The sequence below is a fragment of the Myxine glutinosa genome, chromosome 6 (genome assembly GCF_964187855.1).
Source record: "Myxine glutinosa chromosome 6, kmMyxGlut1.1, whole genome shotgun sequence".
Classification (NCBI taxonomy): Eukaryota; Metazoa; Chordata; class Myxini; order Myxiniformes; family Myxinidae; genus Myxine; species Myxine glutinosa.
In genome coordinates, this window is record NC_136266.1 from 190896049 (window position 1) to 190913946 (window position 17898).

At 42.4% G+C, this 17898-nt stretch overlaps 1 protein-coding gene across 1 annotated transcript in view; it reads left to right on the forward strand.

The window, feature by feature from the left end:
* The window catches only part of GPI (glucose-6-phosphate isomerase), a 102792-nt gene that overhangs the window by 67759 nt on the left and 17135 nt on the right, over positions 1–17898 (forward strand). Inside the window, exon 14 of the mRNA XM_068119083.2 lies at positions 8001–8077. Within this exon, the coding sequence (XP_067975184.1) occupies positions 8001–8077 (77 nt within the window). The remainder of the gene's footprint in view (positions 1–8000; positions 8078–17898) is intronic.

Consider the following 17898-nt stretch of genomic DNA (forward strand, 5'->3'; position numbering starts at 1 on the left):
CTCACCACTAGCTGCACCACTCCACTCATTTATTTATGTATTTATTCCCCACTCACCACCAGCTGCACTACTCCACTCATTTATTTATGTATTTATTCCCCACTCAACACCAGCTGCACCACTCCACTCATTTATTGATGTATTTATTCCCCACTCACCACCAGCTGCACCATTCCACTCATTTATTGATGTATTTATTCCACACTCACCACCAGCTGCACCACTCCACTCATTTATTGATGTATTTATTCCCCAGTCACCACTAGCTGCACCACTACACTCATTTATTTATGTATTTATTCCCCACTCACCACCAGCTGCACCACTCCACTCATTTATTTATGTATTTATTCTCCACTCACCACTAGCTGCACCACTCCACTCCTTTATTTATGTATTTATTCCCCACTCACCACCAGCTGCACCACTCCACTCATTTATTTATGTTTTTATTCCCCACTCAACACCAGCTGCACCACTCCACTCATTTATTGATGTATTTATTCCCCACTCACCACCAGCTGCACCATTCCACTCATTTATTGATGTATTTATTCCCCACTCACCACCAGCTGCACCACTCCACTCATTTATTGATGTATTTATTCCCCACTCAACACCAGCTGCACCACTCCACTCATTTATTGATGTATTTATTCCCCACTCACCACCAGCTGCACCATTCCACTCATTTATTGATGTATTTATTCCCCACTCACCACCAGCTGCACCACTCCACTCATTTATTGATGTATTTATTCCCCACTCAACACCAGCTGCACCATTCCACTCATTTATTGATGTATTTATTCCCCACTCACCACCAGCTGCACCACTCCACTCATTTATTTCATGTATTTATTCCCCACTCACCACCAGCTGCACCATTCCACTCATTTATTTATGTGTTTATTCCCCACTCACCACCTGCTGCACCACTCCACTCATTTATTGATGTATTTATTCCCCACTCAACACCAGCTGCACCATTCCACTCATTTATTGATGTATTTATTCCCCACTCACCACCAGCTGCACCACTCCACTCATTTATTGATGTATTTATTCCCCACTCAACACCAGCTGCACCATTCCACTCATTTATTGATGTATTTATTCCCCACTCACCACCAGCTGCACCACTCCACTCATTTATTTCATGTATTTATTCCCCACTCACCACCAGCTGCACCACTCCACTCATTTATTGATGTATTTATTCCCCACTCACCACCAGCTGCACCACTCCACTCATTTATTGATGTATTTATTCCCCACTCAACACCAGCTGCACCATTCCACTCATTTATTGATGTATTTATTCCCCACTCACCACCAGCTGCACCACTCCACTCATTTATTGATGTATTTATTCCCCACTCAACACCAGCTGCACCATTCCACTCATTTATTGATGTATTTATTCCCCACTCACCACCAGCTGCACCACTCCACTCATTTATTTCATGTATTTATTCCCCACTCACCACCAGCTGCACCATTCCACTCATTTATTGATGTATTTATTCCCCACTCACCACCAGCTGCACCATTCCACTCATTTATTGATGTATTTATTCCCCACTCACCACCAGCTGCACCACTCCACTCATTTATTTCATGTATTTATTCCCCACTCACCACCAGCTGCACCATTCCACTCATTTATTGATGTATTTATTCCCCACTCACCACCAGCTGCACCATTCCACTCATTTATTGATGTATTTATTCCCCACTCACCACCAGCTGCACCACTCCACTCATTTATTTCATGTATTTATTCCCCACTCACCACCAGCTGCACCACTCCACTCATTTATTTATGTATTTATTCTCCACTCACCACCAGCTTCTTTTTTTTTTCTTTTTTTTTTGTATACAAGATCGAGGCTCGTGAAAGAGCGAACATTAATCACACAGAAAGACAAACCGACACATAAAACATATAACATCGGGAGCGGTAGACAAGATGGGGAGAGAGGGGGAAGGACACAAACACAACATTTGAGAGCAGGGACCGAGAGACATGGAGACATCGAGAGATCTGAGAGAGGGCGAGGGCTTTGGGGGGGGGGGGCAAGGGAAGGGGGCGGTGGGAGAGGTATAAAACATATGGACACTGCCAGGACTTCCAGGAAAGAAGTTGGAATTTCAAACAAGGTGGATCTGGGGTGAATTAGCGGGGGTAGAAAAGATCAAGGTTTTGGATGGGGGAAGATAAGAGATGGTGGTGAACAGCTGTTTTAAAGACCTGGAGGGAGGAGTGGGATTGAAGGGAGTGAGGGAGTTTGTTCCAGAGGCGGGAGAAAAGAGGAATGAAAGAGTGAAGGTGAGCAGAGAGCCGAGATTTCGGCAGTTTAACCATCAGAGGGTTGCTGGCAGATCTTGTGCGACCTGTAGGAATATTTGGGGGACAGAGCACAGAGAGAGCTGGGGGTGCAAGGCCGGAGAGGAGTCGGTAGAAGACAGAAAGACCACCTACCTGCCTGCGGTGAGTGAGTGAAAGGCCCTCAGAGATAGCTTCATCGCGGGAGATTCCAATAATTCTGAAAGCTTTGGTTTCAACAGCGTGAAGCCGAGCTAGGTGTGAGGCAGGAGCACCGGCCCATAGGGGAGAACAGTATTCCATTGAGCTGCGGATGAAAGCCTTGTATGTGGTGAGGAGCTCAGGTGTGCCGAGGAAGGACTTCGCACGATGGAGGATGCCCAGTCGGCGACTGGCTTTGGAGGCCAGCTTGGAAATGTGGTTTTCCCAAGAAAGATCATGGCAGATAGTGAGACCCAAAATCTTGAGCGACAGAACTTCTTGGAGAGGATTGTTGAGAAAGTAGATGGGAGGGTTGTCCAGTCGATCTTTTCGGAGAGACATAGTAAGAGTGTGAGATTTGTCAGGATTGAAAGACATGTTCCACTTGTTTGACCAGTCTGTGATTTTGTCCAGGTCTTCAGAGAGTGAGGAGGCAGCAGACTGCCGATCTGAGGGAAGAGGAATGGAGCGGCAGAGATGAGTCATTCCACTCATTTATTTATGTATTTCCAGCTGCACCACTCCACTCATTTATTTATGTATTTATTCCTCACTCACCACTAGCTGCACCACTTCACTCATTTATTTATGTATTTATTCCCCACTCAACACCAGCTGCACCACTCCACTCATTTATTTATGTATTTATTCCCCACTCACCACCAGCTGCACCACTCCACTCATTTATTTATGTATTTATTCTCCACTCACCACCAACTGCACCACTCCACTCATTTATTTATGTATTTATTCCCCACTCACCACCAGCTGCACCACTCCACTCATTTATTTATGTATTTATTCTCCACTCACCACCAACTGCACCACTCCACTCATTTATTTATGTATTTATTCCCCACTCACCACTAGCTGCACCACTCCACTCATTTATTTATGTATTTATTCCCCACTCAACACCAGCTGCACCACTCCACTCATTTATTGATGTATTTATTCCCCACTCACCACCAGCTGCACCACTCCACTCATTTATTGATGTATTTATTCTCCACTCACCACCAGCTGCACCACTCCACTCATTTACCCTTGATTTGTAGATGGCCTTTTTTGTCACCCACCCCTTTGACAAGGTCGCAGACGGGGACATTAAAACGAGCTCCATCCGACCGATCGATCATCCGCCCATCACTTTTGTGTACGGGATATTTAAAAAACCGTTCAAGATTTAACTTTGATATGGCAAATATCTATTCTTCATACAACCCAAAAGGCGGGGACCTTGATGAAAACTGGGACCTAAAGTATCGGCGTCTTTGTTTTTGGAGCAATGAGTTAACCTTTTGCTTTTCTTTGACAAAAGTTGCACTAAAAGTAGCTTTTAATGGGATAAAGTGAATGTGTATAATTGACAGGTGACGTGTGATAGTCTATTCGAACTTGTATCGGCAGTCTTGGTCACCAGGCAATGTTCAGCACGACAATAAGATTACACATCAAGAAGTCGTGTCCATATCATGTATGCAAAATGGCAGAATTTAACCCTTCCCTGTTAAATGCTCGATCATCCTCTGCTCTATCACCCTTTTTATTTTTGTTTTCCCAATTTATCACCTGCCTCCCACCTACCCCTTCATTCTCATGCTGTATCTGCAATCAGTACAGAATATTGACATTGGGTGTGGAAGGTTGTGTGTGGCAGCTCAGATGTATATAAAGTCAAGTAATTCACATTTGTAGGGAAAAGTTCAGCTTTGTAAAGATGTAAACCACAGTTTAGAGGCCATTTTTCCCCGCAAAGCGGGGGTTGGCCTTTTTGGGGACCGTGGTTGTTGTTGTTTTTTGGTCCCCTTTTTGAAGCAATGTTTTACGGCCGGATGCCCTTCCTGACGCCAACCCTTTTTGTCGCCTTTTTACGACAAGCAGGGAATTACCAGTGAACTGGTACTCAATTAGCCGACCTCGGAAGGATGACGGGCTGAGTCAACCCCCCTGGCGTTAATTCAGCGATCGACCGGGATTCGAACCCAGGATCCTTGGAATCCTAAGCCGGCACCCTAGCCGCTAGCCCAACACCAGGGCAGCTTTGTAAAGATATGATGGCTTAAAATTTAAACCCAGCTCTGCCACAGGATATTATTCTGTATCGGTATCAATTCAATTTGGGTATCAATTTGGTCCCAGTTTTGGGTATGATTATCAATGTGGAAGGTGGGCGGACAATTTGCATGTTTATATCTATCAGGTAGCACTTTGTACCCTCTTTTTAAAAGGTCAAGAATGAACATTAACACGTGACCATATTAAAACTAAAAGGGAGCAGTTGTACAAAATTCCATAAGAACTGATTGTTAGCCCATCCGCCCACGCAGCGCGAGACCGACATGGGGTTTTTCAATCGCTTCCGTTTGTCTGTCTGGGGCATAACTGCTTTACCATTTGAGCTTTTGTTGTCAAATTTTCAACAGACCATTATGATGTGGATATGAAAAAGACAAATTAATAACTAGAACTGCGTGCAGTGACGGGATTCCAGGCAAAATGGCCACCATACTACGTGACTGATGACGTCATTATTTTCAATAAATGTTCACCATGGGTATTCAATCGTATCTGTAAATTTTGGTTTGCATCGGTTTAGTGGTTCTGGAGATATGGGTTTTCAAATATTTTACCTTAAATCCAAGATGGCCAAACCCTGTGACCGATGACGTTTTTTTCACAAACTTTTATTCACATGGCTAGGTGATCATATTTGTAAAATTTCGCGTTCATCCGTTCAGCGGTTCCGGAGAAGATTTTTAAAGTTGATGATGTCATAGGCAATGGCAGCCAAAGTAAGTCAGAATTGAAAAAACAAAATTTGTGAATCACTAACTTACATTGGCATCTATTAATGAGTTAAAGTTTCGTAGAGCGAGCGATAACGATTTTGTCGGGATTGTCTCCACAAAATGTGAGAATAATAATAATCCTTCCAAGAACAATAGGCTTCCAGTGGGAACCTAACTGGAATCCTAATAATCCTTACAAGAACAATAGGCTTCCAGTGGGAACCTCACTGGAATCCTAATAATCCTTACAAGAACAATAGGCTTCCAGTGGGAACCTCACTGGAATCCTAATAATCCTTCCAAGAACAATAGGCTTCCAGTGGGAACCTCACTGGAATCCTAATAATCCTTCCAAGAACAATAGGCTTCCAGTGGGAACCTCACTGGAATCCTAATAATCCTTACAAGAACAATAGGCTTCCAGTGGGAACCTCACTGGAATCCTAATAATCCTTCAAAGAACAATAGGCTTCCAGTGGGAACCTCACTGGAATCCTAATAATCCTTCAAAGAACAATAGGCTTCCAGTGGGAACCTGACTGGAATCCTAATAATCCTTACAAGAACAATAGGCTTCCAGTGGGAACCTCACTGGAATCCTAATAATCCTTCCAAGAACAATAGGCTTCCAGTGGGAACCTAACTGGAATCCTAATAATCCTTACAAGAACAATTGGCTTCCAGTGGGAACCTCACTGGAATCCTAATAATCCTTACAAGAACAATAGGCTTCCAGTGGGAACCTCACTGGAATCCTAATAATCCTTCCAAGAACAATAGGCTTCCAGTGGGAACCTGACTGGAATCCTAATAATCCTTACAAGAACAATAGGCTTCCAGTGGGAACCTGACTGGAATCCTAATAATCCTTACAAGAACAATAGGCTTTCACTTGGAACCTCACTGGAATCCTAATAATCCTTCCAAGAACAATAGGCTTTCACTTGGAACCTCACTGGAATCCTAATAATCCTTCCAAGAACAATAGGCTTTCACTTGGAACCTCACTGGAATCCTAATAATCCTTACAAGAACAATAGGCTTTCACTTGGAACCTCACTGGAATCCTAATAATCCTTCCAAGAACAATAGGCTTCCAGTGGGAACCTGACTGGAATCCTAATAATCCTTTCAAGAACAATAGGCTTTCACTTGGAACCTCACTGGAATCCTAATAATCCTTACAAGAACAATAGGCTTCCAGTGGGAACCTGACTGGAATCCTAATAATCCTTCCAAGAACAATAGGCTTTCACTTGGAACCTCACTGGAATCCTAATAATCCTTCCAAGAACAATAGGCTTTCACTTGGAACCTCACTGGAATCCTAATAATGGCAAAATGTAAAAGTCATCGTAAGTATTGTACTAATAGCCCTTACTCGTCCATCTGCCCCCGCGCAGCACAAGACGGCCTGCTTTTGTAATCTCCTCCGTGTTTCTTTATTTTGTCCGCTTGCATTTTGAGATGCGTTTTGTTTACCATCTGAGCTTTTGTCATCAAATTTTCAACAAACTTTTGTTTTGAGAATATGGTGAACAGCAATTGTTAAATTTTACATAATTATTTCGGTTTTTTGTTTTTTTTTTCATCAACTTTTAGTTTGAGCACAAAGAGGATGCGGACGGGCTTTGAATTTTGGGATGCTTTCTAGTTTTGTATGTTTTGCTTCCCGAAAAATGAGGATGGACAAAAATAATTTTCCTTGTTCTGTCTCTGGTGAGATTTTCCTTGTTCTGTCTCTTGTTCTGTCTCTGGTTCTTGAGATGAACAAGTTGTATATTTGTAACTGGGTAGGCCAAAGGGATCAGGCAGACGAGAGAAGAAAGCATGGAGATGATGGTGCTTGGAGATTAGACTATTCGATCCGGTATCTAGATTCACTTTTGTGCAGTAAGGATTTTAAACGACGTTGTGTTGTCTTTGAGGGTATGGAGTGGTTGTTGTTGTGGAAAAGGTGCATGGCCTAGTGTCGGGCCAGTGTCGGAGGGCAAAAGTCATACATACAGGAGCTTTGGAGATAGGTGAAGTTTGCAGTGGATGATGATGATTATTATTATTATTATTATTATTATTATTATTATTGTTATTATGAATCAAAAATATTATTATTATTGTTATTATTAATATAATAGTATTAATTAAAAAATTATTATTATTATTATGAGTAAATTATTATTGATTATTATGATTAATAAAAAATAGTCATTATTATTATTATTATTAATATAATAGTATTAATTAAAAAAATGATTATTATTATTATTATGAGTAAATTATTATTGATTATTATGATTAATAAAAAATAATGTCATTGTCATTATTATTATTATTAATATAATATTATTAATTTAAAAAATGATTTATTATTATTATTATGCGTAAATTATTATGATTAATAAAAAGTAATATTATTATTATTAATATAATAGTATTAATAAATAAAAAATATTATTATTATTATGAGTAAATTATTATTGATTATTATGATTAATAAAAAATAATGTCATTATTATTATTATTAATATAATATTATTAATAAAAAATGATTATTATTATGAGTACATTATTATTGATTATTATGATGAATAAAAAATATCATTATTATTATTATTATTAATATAATATTATTAATAAAAAAATGATTATTATTATTATTGCGACGTTTTGTGCACTAGGAACTCGACTTGTTCCTGCTGACTTCCTGATCCCCGTGCAAACCCATCACCCAATCCATGGTGGAAAACACCACCAGGTAACCTTGCTTATTCATTTCCACTGACACATTTATTCTGCTTCCTTAACCCCAAGGTACATTGTAAATTGATTTGTGATTTTATTATAAAACCCTCAAAGCATAATTTTCCACTGTAAATGTGTAACTGTTCTATGTAAAGATCCCATGGCGTCCTTCATGACGAGTATCGTCCAGCTGCCAATTGGGGATGTCAGGCCAAAGTGTGTTTGTCTCAGTTTTGTTTGATTGTTGAATCCCATACTTTAGCAGCTCCAGGTCAAATCGGCCATTTGCCGCCTTGGCAACATTGAGGAAACGTTTATATGAGCAATTTTACGAGATGGCCGTCCAAACGGAAATCTCCTCCTTTGGCACAGGTGACTCCATATTTAATGGTTGGATATTGTGTCATAATAATTATCTTAGTTGAAAATGATACCTAATTGTCATATTGGAACCAGTGCCTCCTTCTGTGATTGTAAAAATATTTTATAATATCAACATTCAGACAAAATTTCAGGTTGTAGAAACCATCGATGTGCTCGGAAACACGAGACAAGAATCGAATAGATCCTTCCCATGTCCTTTTTCTGAAGACTGCTCAGGGTAAGGTGTTCTATGAACTCTCTAGTTACCTCCACCACCAAAGGTGGATGGACGTTATGTTTTCACCCCTGTCTGTCTGTTTGTCCATTTGTCTGTGCACAAAATATCTCAAAGTTGTGGACGGATTCGGACGAAACTTGTTGGACAGGTTGTGTGTGTGACAAGAATGGGTTCAAGTGAATATCTGGATCCGGATCCGACTAGTGGAATTTTTAAAGTGATTCTTCACCATTGAGTGATATGGCCAATCAGGCGGAAGTGCGCTCTCTACTGAGTGCCATTCTAGTTACCCTGCGCTCGCAAAGCGAAAATCTGAGTTAAGCATTCGGTTGCGTACGTGTGCCGTATGTGTGCCGTGTGCCGTATGTGTGCAGTGTCATTTTCTTGGCAACTGTTGGTCCGATTGACACGAAATTTTACCATAGAAGCGTGTCCGCCTGTATAATTTTCTTATTCATAATTATGACGCCATGGGTCACGTGGTACAGATGCCATCTTGGAATAATCGAAAAAAGTTGCACCTCTATATCTCCGAAACCGCTCCATGGAAAAAATTGAAACATAGCTCATTGTCAAGTACTCCCCTTGGGGAATAAGATATGTTATTGATGATGTCATCTGTGCTTTCGTTATGACGTCATAATTCGACAAGTACAACACTTTTTTTTTTTTTTTTTGTATACAAGATCGCGGCTCGTGAAAGAGCTAACATTAATCACACAAAAAGTCAAACCGACACATAAAACACAAAAAATAAGGGGAGCGGTCGACAAGATGGGGAGAGAGGGGGAAGAACACAAACACAACATTTGAGAGCAGGGACATCGGGAGAAATGTTTTCGGGGGAGTGCTTGGGGGGAGGTGGGAGAGGTATAAAATATGAACACTGCAAGGACTTCCAGGAAAGAAGTTGGAATTTCAAAAAAAAAGTGTATCTGGGGTGAATTCGCGGGGCTAGAAAAGATCAAGGTTTTGGATGGGGGAAGATAAGAGATGGTGGTGAACAGCTGTTTTAAAGACCTGGAGGGAGGAGTGGGATCGAAGGGAGTGGGGGAGTTTGTTCCAGAGGTGGGAAAAAGGAGAATAAAATGTGAAGGTGAGCAGAGAGCCTTGATTTTGGCAGTTTAACCATAAGAGGGTTGCTGGTAGATCTTGTGCGACCTGGAGGAATATTTGGGGGACAGAGCCCAGAGAGAGCTGGAGGAGCAAGGCCGGAGAGGAGTCGGTAGAAGACAGAAAGACCACCAACCTGCCTGCGGTGAGTGAGTGAAAGGCCCTCGGAGTTAACTTCATCGCAGGAGATTCCAATGATTCTGAAAGCTTTGGTTTCAACAGCGTTAAGTCGAGCTCGGTGTGAGGCAGGAGCACCGGCCCAGAGGGGGGGAACAGTATTCCATTGAGCAATGGAATTCACCATTTTCCCTTCATTTCACCATTTTCCATTTTCCAATTCACCTTCACCATTCTCACACCACTTCCCTTCCATCTCGTCTCCTGCACAGAACATATGTCCACTCTTCTTCTGGCCAATGCTTCCACCACTTCTCCTGATCTCCCTGTCATTGTCCCTCCATTCCATGTCCCAAACCTCAGAAACCGATCTCCACGTCGGGCATCAGACGTTTCGTCTTCATAAATGGAGTGGTTTCCACCCTTGCTTCGATCGGGTTCCCCACCTTGATTTTTGACGAGAGGGAGTGGGGTCCCTCACGGGGTACCTCGGGCTGTACCCTGCCTATATGTAGTTGTAGTTGTCATGGTTCCATTTTTGAGGCAATGTTTTATGGCTGGATACCCTTCCTGACGCCAACCCTTTTAGTCGCCTCTGACGACACGCAGGGATAAGGTGTACCTATTCTAAACCAGGTTACACACTGGGTCCTGTTCCATGTTCTCAGTTATCCTGTCCTATGTCCTCATTTATCCTGTTTCATGTTCTCCAGTTATCCTGTTTCATGTTCTCCAGTTATCCTGTTTCATGTTCTCCAGTTATCCTGTTCCATGTTTTCCAGTTATCCTGTTTCATGTTCTCCAGTTATCCTGTTTCATGTTCTCCAGTTATCCTGTTTCATGTTCTCCAGTTATCCTGTTTCATGTTCTCCAGTTATCCTGTTTCATGTTCTCCAGTTATCCTGTTTCATGTTCTCCAGTTATCCTGCTCCATGTTCTCCAGTTATCCTGTTCCATGTTCTCCAGTTATCCTGTTCCATGTTCTCCAGTTATCCTGTTCCATGTTCTCCAGTTATCCTGTTCCATGTTCTCCAGTTATCCTGTTCCATGTTCTCAGTTATCCTGTTCCATGTTATCCTGTTTCATGTTCTCCAGTTATCCTGTTTCATGTTCTCCAGTTATCCTGTTTCATGTTCTCCAGTTATCCTGTTCCATGTTCTCAGTTATCCTGTTCCATGTTCTCCAGTTATCCTGTTTCATGTTCTCCAGTTATCCTGTTCCATGTTCTCCAGTTATCCTGTTTCATGTTATCCAGTTATCCTGTTTCATGTTCTCCAGTTATCCTGTTTCATGTTCTCCAGTTATCCTGTTTCATGTTCTCCAGTTATCCTGCTCCATGTTATCCTGCTCCATGTTATCCTGTTCCATGTTCTCCAGTTATCCTGTTCCATGTTCTCCAGTTATCCTGTTCCATGTTCTCCAGTTATCCTGTTCCATGTTCTCCAGTTATCCTGTTCCATGTTCTCCAGTTATCCGGTTCCATGTTCTCCAGTTATCCTGTTCCATGTTCTCAGTTATCCTGTTCCATGTTCTCAGTTATCCTGTTCCATGTTCTCCAGTTATCCTGTCATGTTCTCCAGTTATCCTGTTTCATGTTCTCCAGTTATCCTGTTTCATGTTCTCAGTTATCCTGTTCCATGTTCTCCAGTTATCCTGTTCCATGTTCTCCAGTTATCCTGTTCCATGTTCTCCAGTTATCCTGTTCCATGTTCTCAGTTATCCTGTTCCATGTTCTCAGTTATCCTGTTCCATGTTCTCCAGTTATCCTGTCTCATGTTCTCCAGTTATCCTGTCTCATGTTCTCCAGTTATCCTGTTTCATGTTCTCCAGTTATCCTGTTTCATGTTCTCCAGTTATCCTGTTTCATGTTCTCCAGTTATCCTGTTCCATGTTCTCCAGGTATCCTGTTTCATGTTCTCCAGTTATCCTGTTCCATGTTCTCAGTTATCCTGTTCCATGTTCTCCAGTTATCCTGTTTCATGTTCTCCAGTTATCCTGTTTCATGTTCTCCAGTTATCCTGTTTCATGTTCTCCAGTTATCCTGTTTCATGTTCTCCAGTTATCCTGTTCCATGTTCTCCAGTTATCCTGTTTCATGTTCTCCAGTTATCCTGTTTCATGTTCTCCAGTTATCCTGTTCTCAGTTATCCTGTTCCATGTTCTCCAGTTATCCTGTTTCATGTTCTCCAGTTATCCTGTTCCATGTTCTCCAGTTATCCTGTTCTATGTTCTCCAGTTATCCTGTTTCATGTTCTCCAGTTATCCTGTTCCATGTTCTCCAGGTATCCTGTTTCATGTTCTCCAGTTATCCTGTTCCATGTTCTCAGTTATCCTGTTCCATGTTCTCCAGTTATCCTGTTTCATGTTCTCCAGTTATCCTGTTTCATGTTCTCCAGTTATCCTGTTCCATGTTCTCAGTTATCCTGTTCCATGTTCTCCAGTTATCCTGTTTCATGTTCTCCAGTTATCCTGTTTCATGTTCTCCAGTTATCCTGTTTCATGTTCTCCAGTTATCCTGTTCCATGTTCTCAGTTATCCTGTTCCATGTTCTCAGTTATCCTGTTCTATGTTCTCAGTTATCCTGTTCCATGTTCTCAGTTATCCTGTTTCATGTTCTCAGTTATCCTGTTCCATGTTCTCAGTTATCCTGTTCCATGTTTTCCAGTTATCCTGTTCTATGTTCTCCAGTTATCCTGTTCCATGTTCTCCAGTTATCCTGTTTCATGTTCTCCAGTTATCCTGTTCCATGTTCTCCAGTTATCCTGTTTCATGTTCTCCAGTTATCCTGTTTCATGTTCTCCAGTTATCCTGTTCCATGTTCTCAGTTATCCTGTTCCATGTTCTCAGTTATCCTGTTCCATGTTCTCAGTTATCCTGTTCCATGTTCTCAGTTATCCTGTTCCATGTTCTCAGTTATCCTGTTCCATGTTTTCCAGTTATCCTGTTCTATGTTCTCCAGTTATCCTGTTCCATGTTCTCCAGTTATCCTGTTCCATGTTCTCCAGTTATCCTGTTCCATGTTCTCCAGTTATCCTGTTCCATGTTCTCCAGTTATCCTGTTTCATGTTCTCCAGTTATCCTGTTTCATGTTCTCCAGTTATCCTGTTTCATGTTCTCCAGTTATCCTGTTTCATGTTCTCCAGTTATCCTGTTTCATGTTCTCCAGTTATCCTGTTTCATGTTCTCCAGTTATCCTGTTTCATGTTCTCCAGTTATCCTGTTCCATGTTCTCCAGTTATCCTGTTTCATGTTCTCCAGTTATCCTGTTTCATGTTCTCCAGTTATCCTGTTCCATGTTCTCAGTTATCCTGTTCCATGTTCTCAGTTATCCTGTTCCATGTTCTCAGTTATCCTGTTCCATGTTCTCAGTTATCCTGTTCCATGTTCTCAGTTATCCTGTTCCATGTTTTCCAGTTATCCTGTTCTATGTTCTCCAGTTATCCTGTTCCATGTTCTCCAGTTATCCTGTTTCATGTTCTCCAGTTATCCTGTTCCATGTTCTCCAGTTATCCTGTTTCATGTTCTCCAGTTATCCTGTTTCATGTTCTCCAGTTATCCTGTTCCATGTTCTCAGTTATCCTGTTCCATGTTCTCAGTTATCCTGTTCCATGTTCTCAGTTATCCTGTTCCATGTTCTCAGTTATCCTGTTCCATGTTCTCAGTTATCCTGTTCCATGTTTTCCAGTTATCCTGTTCTATGTTCTCCAGTTATCCTGTTCCATGTTCTCCAGTTATCCTGTTCCATGTTCTCCAGTTATCCTGTTCCATGTTCTCAGTTATCCTGTTCCATGTTCTCAGTTATCCTGTTCCATGTTCTCAGTTATCCTGTTCCATGTTCTCAGTTATCCTGTTCCATGTTCTCAGTTATCCTGTTCCATGTTTTCCAGTTATCCTGTTCTATGTTCTCCAGTTATCCTGTTCCATGTTCTCCAGTTATCCTGTTTCATGTTCTCCAGTTATCCTGTTCCATGTTCTCCAGTTATCCTGTTTCATGTTCTCCAGTTATCCTGTTTCATGTTCTCCAGTTATCCTGTTTCATGTTCTCCAGTTATCCTGTTCCATGTTCTCAGTTATCCTGTTCCATGTTCTCAGTTATCCTGTTCCATGTTCTCAGTTATCCTGTTCCATGTTCTCAGTTATCCTGTTCCATGTTTTCCAGTTATCATGTTCTCCAGTTATCCTGTTCCATGTTCTCCAGTTATCCTGTTTCATGTTCTCCAGTTATCCTGTTCCATGTTCTCCAGTTATCCTGTTCCATGTTCTCCAGTTATCCTGTTCCATGTTCTCCAGTTATCCTGTTCCATGTTCTCCAGTTATCCTGTTTCATGTTCTCCAGTTATCCTGTTCTATGTTCTCCAGTTATCCTGTTCCATGTTCTCCAGTTATCCTGTTCCATGTTTTCCAGTTATCCTGTTCCATGTTCTCCAGTTATCCTGTTCCATGTTCTCCAGTTATCCTGTTCCATGTTCTCCAGTTATCCTGTTTCATGTTCTCCAGTTATCCTGTTCCATGTTCTCCAGTTATCCTGTTCCATGTTCTCCAGTTATCCTGTTTCATGTTCTCCAGTTATCCTGTTTCATGTTCTCCAGTTATCCTGTTTCATGTTCTCCAGTTATCCTGTTCCATGTTCTCCAGTTATCCTGTTTCATGTTCTCCAGTTATCCTGTTCCATGTTCTCCAGTTATCCTGTTCCATGTTCTCCAGTTATCCTGTTTCATGTTCTCCAGTTATCCTGTTCCATGTTCTCAGTTATCCTGTTCCATGTTCTCAGTTATCCTGTTCCATGTTCTCAGTTATCCTGTTCCATGTTCTCAGTTATCCTGTTCCATGTTTTCCAGTTATCCTGTTCTATGTTCTCCAGTTATCCTGTTCCATGTTCTCCAGTTATCCTGTTCCATGTTCTCCAGTTATCCTGTTCCATGTTCTCAGTTATCCTGTTTCATGTTCTCCAGTTATCCTGTTCCATGTTCTCCAGTTATCCTGTTCCATGTTCTCCAGTTATCCTGTTTCATGTTCTCCAGTTATCCTGTTCCATGTTCTCCAGTTATCCTGTTCTATGTTCTCCAGTTATCCTGTTCCATGTTCTCCAGTTATCCTGTTTCATGTTCTCCAGTTATCCTGTTCCATGTTTTGTGAATGCCGTGGGATTGATATTTGTTTTACTGAAAGAACAACAACAGTGCAGCTGAATATGAAGAACAATGAGTATCTTCTGCTTTGTCATAATTAAGAGGTTCATGGAAAAGTTATGCAGCATTATTGAGCATTGATTGGATGTTGCTCAGATATTTAAAACTTACAACGTTATTGTTTTTTGCCCCCATTTATAACAAGATTGTTGACTTACTAACAAAAATAAATATATTAATTGTTTACCGTACAGTTTCCAAATTTCCTAATTGTTTCCCCTGGACATGACGAAGCAAAGTAAACAACAATAAAACCTTGTCGAGATGGTAAAGCTTTAGTCCATCTTCTGCTGGGCGACGGTAGTGGGCGACCTATCGCCGGCACCCTGGCCAAATTCCAAATTCCTGCCATGAATCCCTGTGTCGGAATAGCGACCCGTCCAGGATTGTATCGCCAGCCAAACAATTACTTTAGCAGAACAAGATAGGAATGGACCATCATATGATAGGAACATGACAAGATAGGAATGGACCATCATATGATAGGAACATGACAAGATAGGAATGGACCATCATATGATAGGAACATGACAAGATAGGAATGGACCATCATATGATAGGAATGGACCATCATATGATAGGAACATGACAAGATAGGAATGGACCATGATATGATCGGGAACATGACAAGATGGGAATGGCTCGGACAAGATAGGAATGGCACGGACAAGATAGGAATGGCACGGACAAGATAGGAATGGCACGGACAAGATGGGAATGGCACGGACAAGATAGGAATGGCACGGACAAGATAGGAATGGCACGGACAAGATAGGAATGGCACGGACAAGATAGGAATGGCACGGACAAGATAGGAATGGCAAGGACAAGATAGGGAACATGACAAGATAGGAATGGACCATGATATGATAGGGAACATGACAGGATAGGAATGGACTATGAACAAGACAGGGAACATGACAAGATAGGAATGGACCATGATATGATAGGGAACATGACAAGATAGGAATGGACCATGATATGATTTGGAACATGACAAGATAGGAATGGACCATGATATGATAGGGAACATGACAAGATAGGAATGGACCATGATATGACAGGGAACATGACAAAATAGGAATGGACCATAATATGATAGGGAACATGACAAGATAGGAATGGACCATGATATGATGGGGAACATGACAAGATAGGAATGGACCATGATATGATGGGGAACATGACAAGATAGGAATGGGCCATGATAGGGAACATGACAAGATAGGAATGGACCATGATATGACAGGAAACGTGACAAGATAGGAATGGACCATGATAAGATAGGGAACATGACAAGATAGGAATGGCACGGACAAGATGGGACTGGCACGGACAAGATATGAATGGCACGGACGGGATGGGAATGGCACGGACGAGATGGGAATGGCACGGACGAGATGGGAATGGCACGGACGAGATGGGAATGGCACGGACGAGATGGGAATGGCACGGACGAGATGGGAATGGCACGGACGAGATGGGAATGGCACGGACGAGATAGGAATGGCACGGACGAGATAGGAATGGCACGGACGAGAAAGGAATGGCGCGGACGAGATAGGAATGGCGCGGACGAGATAGGAATGGCGCGGACGAGATAGGAATGGCGCGAACGAGATAGGAATGGCGCGGACGAGATAGGAATGGCGCGGACGACATAGGAATGGCGCGGACGACATAGGAATGGCGCGGACGACATGGGAATGGCGCGGACGAGATAGGAATGGCGCGGACGAGATAGGAATGGCGCGGACGAGATAGGAATGGCGCGGACGAGATAGGAATGGCGCGGACGAGATAGGAATGGCGCGGACGAGATAGGAATGGCGCGGACAAGATAGGGAACATGACAAGATAGGAATGGACCATGATATGATAGGGAACATGACAGGATAGGAATGGACTATGAACAAGACAGGGAACATGACAAGATAGGAATGGACCATGATATGATAGGGAACATGACAAGATAGGAATGGACCATGATATGATAGGGAACATGACAAGATAGGAATGGACCATGATAGGGAACATGACAAGATAGGAATGGACCATGATAGGGAACATGACAAGATAGGAATGGACCATGATATGACAGGAAACATGACAAGATATGAATGGACCATGATATGATAGGAAACGTGACAAGATAGGAATGGACCATGATATGATATGATAGGAAACGTGACAAGTTAGGAATGGACCATGATATGATATGATAGGAAACGTGACAAGTTAGGAATGGACCATGATATGATAGGAAACGTGACAAGATAGGAATGGACCATGATATGATAGGAAACGTGATAAGATAGGGATGGACCAGGAACAAGATAGGGAACATGACAAGATAGGAATGGCACGGACGAGATGGGACTGGCACGGACGAGATAGGAATGGCACGGACGAGATATGAATGGCACGGACGAGATGGGAATGGCACGGACGAGATGGGAATGGCACGGACGAGATGGGAATGGCACGGACGAGATGGGAATGGCACGGACGAGATGGGAATGGCACGGACGAGATGGGAATGGCACGGACGAGATGGGAATGGCACGGACGAGATGGGAATGGCACGGACGAGATGGGAATGGCACGGACGAGATGGGAATGGCACGGACGAGATGGGAATGGCGCGGACGAGATGGGAATGGCGCGGACGAGATGGGAATGGCGCGGACGAGATAGGAATGGCGCGGACGAGATAGGAATGGCGCGGACGAGATAGGAATGGCGCGGACGAGATAGGAATGGCGCGGACGAGATAGGAATGGCGCGGACGAGATAGGAATGGCGCGGACGAGAT